This window comes from Rhagoletis zephyria, unplaced genomic scaffold (assembly GCF_001687245.7).
Source record: "Rhagoletis zephyria isolate East Lansing unplaced genomic scaffold, Rhagoletis_zephyria_1.1 Rzeph_scaffold_14005, whole genome shotgun sequence".
NCBI classification, from domain to species: domain Eukaryota; kingdom Metazoa; phylum Arthropoda; class Insecta; order Diptera; family Tephritidae; genus Rhagoletis; species Rhagoletis zephyria.
In genome coordinates, this window is record NW_016171074.1 from 1 (window position 1) to 8,883 (window position 8,883).

Genomic DNA, 8,883 nt, shown 5'->3' on the forward strand with positions numbered 1-8,883 from the left:
ATATATGTGTGTGTGTGTGTGAGTGTGTTTTCGTTTTTCGCTACTCCTTTCTCTATTAACGTTTACCGTTTATGTATATGTGCATCGAATTGCATATGATTACAAGAAATTCATTGTTTTAACAGAAATAAAATGTGAAACTATGTAGTATTTAACTTGAAATTATAATTTATAACAAACTAATTCGTAGCGAAACTGCTGGGCTTTAAACTGCAAATAAACAAATCGGTATGCTTATAAAGAATAAAGGCATTTCTTGATGTGGTCAATATTTGTGTTCACATAAAAACAAATTGCCATCGCCTTTGCCGACATGAGGACGCAATTGTTTAATTTGATTAGCGTCCTCCTTCGCTCTGCTGCTGCTGCTGCCATTACCATGCGTGCTGCAGCTCAAACATGTCGGAACTCAAGTGATGAGTAATGTCACATAGCTTATCATGCGGTGATTTTTCAAATCAGCGCCAAGAAGCTTTTCCTACAGCTGACATGCAACAAAAGCTCAAGTACACTTACAGTATTGAAGTAGTGGCTTGATCGTTCTTCCATTTTCTTTGCAATATGTTTGAAGTTCTTTTTTATTTAAATGGACTTGTATTCTAATTTTTTTAGTTCTATTTTTTTTATTTATCATTAAATATTTAGTTATAATTACTAGTTATAATATTACTATAATTATTCATTACTTTTTGTGTAGATTTTTTTCCTTTTGTATTATTTTTTGCATCATTTATTTAATATTTTATCCTTTCTATCTTGTTTGCATCCTCTATTGTTGTTGCCGTTACTTCAAAGTATTTTTTATTTTTTTATTTATTCTAAGCTGTTTCAACTGTTAACCGCACGCTTGGTTCCCCCATACACAGCTGCTGCTGATGCTGCTGCAACTCGACGCTTCTTTCTGCCTGTCGTCTACACTAGCGATCTGTTTTTTTTTTATTATTATTGTATTTTCATTATTGCTAGTAGTTGTAAATATTAGTGTAGAGTTGCCAATTGCTATGGATTCTTGTTTTTAATTATTGTGTGTTGCATGGGAGTGTATGGGCATATGGATGAGAATTTCTCCATATAAATGTGGTTATGTAGATTTTTTTTAGCAATAATTCCTCTTTTTTTAATACAAATTTGATATTGGCTAAAGGTCATCAGACATAAATGAGTTTTGCGATTTTGATTCTTCTATTCGACGAATCTGCTGGCGAAGATACATAATCCTGCAATGGAAGAGAAAAAACAATAATAATGAAAGTTGAGGCATAAGAAAGAGAGTAGAAAACACAAAGGAAAATGCGAGAAATTTCAAGACTTGACGTGTCTGAAAGGCGGCAATGCGAAAAGGGTTTAAAAATTTGCAGGAACTTCTTTATTTACAATTTTTTTTTTTTACCAGCACAGAGTAGACCTGTAAATAAAATTAAACAAAACTTCAGGAATAGGCTAAGAGCGGATCGCAACGTTGTTCGTCCATAGTGCTACATTTGCTACGTATTCTTCTGCGCAGGGCTGGCATCGAGTCAAAGGCTGGGCCAGAAACTTACACCTGCTATGTATGCCAGAGACGACTACACCACAACTACACCTCAATCAAGTGCAATGCTTGCAACGGGTGAAGTCACATTACGAGTATGCGCAGGCCTACGGACAAACCGTCAGTGGACCACTTCATTTGTGGCCCCCTGCTGCTCCAACAGAGCTGCCAACACGGCAAATCTCGTCCGACATCAATCAAGTGCAGCAACTGCCTTGGCTGGTGCCACTTTAGGGGATGTTCAGGTCTGCGCACCACGCGGCATCAGCCTATGGCGTTTAGGCAACATACATCACTCACCCCCCGTATAACAACACGTCTCCCAAAACACACGAAGCTCCTTCAATTTAACTGTAACGGACTTCAGAGCAAAATCGGGGAGATAACCGTTTTCTTTGGAAGGTATGGTATATTGATAGCTGCGGTCCAAGAGACGAAGAGACGAACAGCAATTCAACATTATTGAATTGCGTCGGATACAATGTGCACCGTCACCTGGCGTTCATCACGCACCACACCGTGCAGCATGGTATCATCGAAGCAGACATCGACCTCAGGGATACCATCCTAGAATGTCAGGGCATTGCTATCCGGTCAGGCGATGTCGAGCTCGAAATATTTAACTTTTATAAACCCCCCGTCACCAGCTGTCCGTCAGGATATCACCCTGAAATAGGTGAATAGGCTCCTCAGAGGTGAAAACCGTATGGTAGCTGGCGACTTTAATGCGCACAACGATCTTTGGCATTCAAGCCTGTCAAATAATCGAAGTAGAACACACTTGGCTGAGCAGATAGACGATTCGACATTCTGCACAATGCACGACGGACATAACAATAGTCAGCGCTGGTCTGATAAACAGCATATCAGGGCGACCTATGCTGACCTTGGCATCAGACCATCTGCCCATAGTCATCTCGATCGATAAACCTGCCTACTTTGCTTCCGCGGAACACCGGACCTATATCAACTTTACCAAAGCTGATTGGAAAGGCTTCGCGGAATTTACTGAAAGCACCTTCTTTGCCCTCCCCACACCAACCGACGTTCACCTAGGTGAAAGTAACTTCCGCAGGGTTGTCACTGCTGCTGCAGCTCGCTTCGTACCCGGAAATCCCCGTATCAGCCGTATCAGAGATCTCAATACGTACATAAGCGAAAAAAGTGGGAAGATCATCTGAAGACTTTCAACTTCACTTCTGGTGTAAGCTTTGGCCAACCGTGATGTCACTGTCCAATCCGACGAAGCACGACGACAGTCTCGAAATATCTTTCGCCGACCGCGCTTCGTCGGACCCGCAGCGATGCGCGAGCTACTTTAGCCGGCAGTTTATACTCCGGTGGACAAAGCCAAGCGTTGAGGGACCAGAAGGCTGCACAAACTGCCAACAACAAGTGCGCCGCTTGTTTTCACCAGCGGTGAAGATCAGGTAGCTATCGGGAAGGCGAAAGCCCCCAAAGCTATGGGACCCGACGGAATATGCATGTTGATGCTGAAAAATGTGGGTCTTGCGGGAGTAGACTATTTAGCCAAGGTTCTCAACCTGTCAATGGCCACTCTGATGGGCAGAGTGGTCCCACTGCTTAAACTAGGGAAACCAGTCAACAAAGGAGAGTCTTATCATCCGATAACAGTCTTTCCCCCGGTAGCGAAGACACTAAAGGCCTCCAACAGAGACTCAAACGGTGGTCAGCGAATTGTCTGACTGGTCGACACTCGTCAGTATTTTTTAGAGATAAATCGAGCAAACCTAGAAGAATAAAACAATGGGTTCCACAGGGTGGTATCCTTTCCCTATTACTATTTAACTTTTATATTTCCAAGCTCCTTTAACCACCAGAAGGATTCTCGATTCTCTTACGCTGACGATTCTTCGATATTGACGTCTGGGAATGGAATTGATGACTTGTGCTCGAAAGTAAACGGGTATATCTCCGAGCTTTCTCGCTTCTTCACTGCTAGGAGCCTAACCTTCTCCCCAAAATCCTCTGCGACCTTATTTACCACCTGGACGAAGGAGGTCATACTACCGCTAGGTGTTCACGTCAATGACACCCCAATTCCGAGGGTGAATAACCCTAAAATACTGGGAGTAACATTCGACAGTCTGCTCTCCTTATCAGCGCACACAACCGCAATTGTCAACAAAGTACAGAGACGCAACAAGGTCCTCAAGGCAATAGGCCGGTCGGTTTTAAATTACGCAGCACCAGTGTGGTCGCGGGGGACCAGTAGGACGCAGCGGATGAAGCTTAAGACTATACAAAACACCGCACTACGGACAGCGACCGGATGCCTTCTGATGTCGCCAGAACAACACCTTCCCGAAAATGCTCCTCATAGAGTAGCACAACACAATGCTCTGCAAGCAATTCCCAGTAGGCAGCCACAGACGTGGACACCCGAACGGGTATCTTCTTGCAGAGGAGCCCTCGCCAATGCACGTCAGAAGACATCTTTACGAACAGTCGGACGAATTCCAGAGGTTCATAAAGCAACCTCTGGATCCGTCAGCTTATCGACAGGCCCTGAGCGGCATTCATAGGAAGTCAGTCTCAAGTTACGTGGACTCCAGACCTTTGAATACCGTTCTGGGCACACAACCACCGGACATAGACTAGACGGAGCTTCGTCTGGCTACTGCAGCAGTTTGAACTCATACTTGAGCAGAATAGATGCAGATGTGCCAAACGAATGTCCGGCATGCGGAGAGACACGACTCGAAACGTCTATTCGCATGCCCGGAAAACCCTAAGCAAGTAACACATCTGTCCCTGTGGACAGACCCTATAGAGGCTTATTGGGTCTTCCTTGAGTTGAGCTTGACGATAGCGACTGAGATACTAACCGATCATGGCGGGGTTGTTGTAACAGCTACAACAACAACAGGAGTGAACAACAATCAATGGGGCTTAAAAGCTGCCGAGACAGTATTTAAATTACCCACAAAAAAGCAATTCGCTTTAACAGTGAAGCAAACCTACGTCTTGTAGGCTAAGCTATTCAATATCAGTGATCAGTGATGAGTCAAATTTAAAGTATGTAGTTTCGCGCTCAGTAAATTGTTTGTTGATATTATTTAGCTATGGAACCTTCATCCTCAGGTATTCAACTATGTTTGAATAGCAAAAACAAATTGAGTTATATAGCCAAAAAATATGAAATTTAATATAATTTAATATTAAATATTTTGGTTGCCAAAACGCGAATGCCCTGACTGTTTGTTTGTCTTGTCCTCGTTTACCAGAAGTCTTTACCCTTTGCTTCCTTATCCATCTTGGAAAAGGCAGAAAACCTTCGCAGTTTTGTTACCGATGTCATCGGCATACGCCAGCAATTACACGCTCTTGTAGTAAATTGTTCCTAAACGGTTCAGTTCTATTTCACATGAACAAATCGTCGCCTGGGTAAAAGATTGTCGTAAGCGCCATTTTGACGATTTTTAGTTCTAGATGCTGTTATATGTTTTGAAATAAGTTCTTTCGATTGGTGTTATCAGTTTTTAGGTATCTCCTTTAGTTTCCGAGATATTGACTACAATTTTTTCGATAATTTGGTAAAAATTTAGTTAGTGATGCAGTCATATTAAACTAACCAATATCTTAAAAATGGCTTTTTCCATTTTTGGATATTTCCTTTAGTTTCTGAGATATTGAGTAAAAAGTGTCGTTAATTTAGAAGAAATTTTGATCACATTTTGTCGTATCTCATACAAAGTGGCTGCCAAATTGTGGACAGATGGCGCTTACGACAAAATTTTACTAAAGAAAATCCTTCAAAAAACTCAAAACCAATTAACAATAAATATTAAAAATTAAATAATTTAAGAGTTTTGTGAACTAGTAACATTTTCAGAGACTTTGGAGAAAATCTATCTTCGCGTTTTTGAGAATTGTACCGAAATTAACATACGAAAATCTTTTACTCAGGCGACGAATATGTATTCCCAAAACCTATAAAGCAAAAAAAATAACATTTTTTCCCGATTTGTTTTTGTTTTGCTTGTTAAATTATGGGAACGATTTATTCACATGGAATTGGCGATAGAAATCACACGAAAGGGAGTCACCTCGTTTGGTATCAAATTGCTTGGAGAGGTCCTTCCCGATTCTGACGGAGCTGGTGGTTTTGCTGAACGTCATTTTACACAGCCATATCATTTTCGCGGGGATGCCAAATTCAGGATATTTTCGGAACTTATCGATATAATAATCGACATTTTTATCGATTTTGGTATCGATATTTATCGATTTTGTTATCGATATTTTTAACTATTCTGTTATCGATATTTATCGATTTTGTTATCAATGTTTATCTATTTTGTTATCGATATTTACCGATTTTGTTATCGATATTTATCGATTTTGTTATCGATATTTTTAACTATTCTGTTATCGATATTTATCGATTTTGTTATCAATGTTTATCTATTTTGTTATCGATATTTACCGATTTTGTTATCGATATTTATCGATTTTGTTATCGATATTTTTAACTATTCTGTTATCGATATTTATCGATTTTGTTATCAATGTTTATCTATTTTGTTATCGATATTTACCGATTTTGTTATCGATATTTATCGATTTTTTATCGATATTTATCGATTTTGTTATCGATATTTTTATGGATTTTCTAATCAATTTTGCTACCCATATCATTATTATAAATTTTGCTATCGAAATTTTTATCGAATTTGTCATCGGTTTTGTTAACGATATTTTTATCGGTTTTTTTATCGATATTTTGTTGGATGTTACTATCGATTTTGTTATCGATAGAGTATAAAGATAAAAATGAAGATAAAGGCAAAAGGAATAACATAAATATAATTAACAGAACGAACAGGGGTAAAGGTAGGGATCTAGATAAAAAAAAATACAAAAAATATAACCTTAAGCAGAAGCAGATGCATATGTATATTGGTTATGAGACAAAATAGATATGTAACGTAAGTTTCACTTCTCCAGTGTGGCCCAGGCGCACTTACTTTTTTTTCTAATATGTGTAGTCTGTAAGAACATCGTGTTGATAGATTTCATAAACAAATAAATAAATGAAATCCCAAAGTCGCACATTCGATATCCGTTTTCTGGTTGCATTAAGTTAAAAAAGCGGGTAAGATAAATTGATTATTCCCCTTTTTAGTTCTACTTTTTTCGAACAAACTAGCGAATAACATAGATAAATTCATTTATTCAAATAAAATACAACTAAATAGGGGTTTCCTGTGGTCAAATCAAAACACAACAAAAATTTTACATTAGTTTATATCTGTTTATATAGTTGTTGTATAAGTTCCGACGTCATAGATAATTCACAGTTGATAGCGTTCTGGAGTAAAATGAGCCACGAATCACAATGGAATGGTGCTATATTTACTGAAATTCATGACAGTTTTGCTTGAAATTTTACATAATTTTGTGAGCATAAAATTTTTTGAGTGCTTCTTTGAAAAGGGTTATTAAAAAAAGGGTTATTTAAAAGCGAGCTGAATTGTCCTTAGGGCAAGTAAGCATTAAGAATGGGTGTGATATTCGAAATAGTGCCAGCTGGGAGAAACTGTGACGCCCACATTTATTGTTCTTTTTTTGACACACCACACTGCCTGTAAAATTAATTTAATTTTTTTTTTTTTGTATGGGTGAAGAAGAGCACTGTTATGTGCAGTGGTTGAAAGATTAATAGGGACACGACGTTTTAACAAATTTTGCCTATTTTTCTTTTGTTTATTTAATATTTCTTTTTTTTTTTATAAAAATATGGCTCATTATCTAACAAAAACCGTATAAATTCATACTTCAAATTTTGTGCAAATATTATAAAAATTCTGCGAAATTGCCCCAACATTTACGACTTTTTAATGAGATTTTACAGAATTCTTTTAAGTGTCCAGATTTATAGCCCATTAAATTTTAGTATAATAAACCTAAAATTTGAAGTTTCTAAATTGCGTTGATTTTTGATAATTTTCTTTCTGGCTGCTTTCCGGATAATCCCATTTCACAGCCGGAATAAAAAGAATGCTTTTGAAATATACGTTAACATATCATCAGGAACGTTCTAAAGAATAAGTAAACAAAAAAGTTTATTCCAAACGTTCAGAATGAATAAAGAAATGCAGCCTCTGAATGTACTTTTTGATTGAAAAATAACTTTCCAAGTTGGTTTTTAATCTCCGAAAAACGATATTTAATTTTTTTCACCATTAGCTTATTATTGCACACAAATTCGCCAACAAATGTGTCACATGGCAATGGCCGACATCATATTCCACACAAAATAATACTGTTCACGCAGAAGCCCTGAATTCATAAAAAACAAAGTCATTGAAGATCTATACACCTAGCAAGCATTATATTTCAAGTATGTATATTAATTTCGATATCATGCAAGAGAAACATTATATACAGTTATCCAAAAAATAATAGAAGTACGATATTTTGATCAGTTTTGGCTAATGGCCTTTTATTTATTTAAAGTTATTATTTTTTTATAAAAGTATAGCTGGTTATACAACAAGCACCATATAAATTCAGATTTCAAACTTTGTACAAGAATTATGTATTAAAATTTCGCAATTTTTCACCCTTATTTCAAACTTTTTTATAAGAATCTTTGGAAACAATTTTGGTATGCAGTTTTGTAGCCAATTAATTTCAATGAAGTCCAACTTTCAAGCTGCTAAAAAATTCCGTTGGTTTTTGGCAATTATTTTGCTCCATATAAAACAAATTGTCGAACATACTTTACATGGAAAAAACATGACCTTAAAAGCCCCAACCCAAAAAAAATCTCAAAAATCAACGGGATTTTTCTGCAACTTGAAACTTGCACCTTAATATACTAGAATTAAATAGGCTAGAAAACTGAATACCACAGTTTTTTTAAGATTCTGATTAAAAAGTTTGAAATTTGGGTGAAAATATACGACATTTTTATAATTTTTGTACAAAGTTTGAAATCATAATTTATATGGTGTCTGTTGTATAACCAGCCAGACTTTTATAAAAAAAAAATAATAAACATTAAACAAAAAAAGACAAATAGCCAAAACTGGTCAAAATACCGCAATCCTATTATTTTGGAGACAACTGTTTATAATATTTCATCGAATATTTTTGGCCCTATAAGTTTTCCTGTACATGTGTTTTGCTCAAAATATTTGCAATGAAATTATTATCTTGAACTACAAAAAAAACTTGAGAAAACTGAACATTTTTAAAGGAATAATGGTAGTATTTCCTCAACGTTTTTGGGCCGTGTGAGATTTTGACGCTCTTTCCAGTGTAAGAGAATTCCTTTATTTCTTCAAAGTTTAAATATTTTTTCATACTCACTTTTGTTCTTG

At 36.9% G+C, this 8,883-nt stretch overlaps 1 protein-coding gene across 1 annotated transcript in view; it reads right to left on the reverse strand.

The window, feature by feature from the left end:
* Positions 1-267: 267 nt before the first annotated feature.
* Positions 268-8,883, reverse strand: part of LOC108378387 (WW domain-containing adapter protein with coiled-coil-like) — a gene marked incomplete at its 5' end in the record, with an annotated part of 14,651 nt that continues 6,035 nt past the window's right edge. Inside the window, one exon of the mRNA XM_017634685.1 lies at positions 268-1,217. Within this exon, the coding sequence (XP_017490174.1) occupies positions 1,139-1,217 (79 nt within the window). The remainder of the gene's footprint in view (positions 1,218-8,883) is intronic.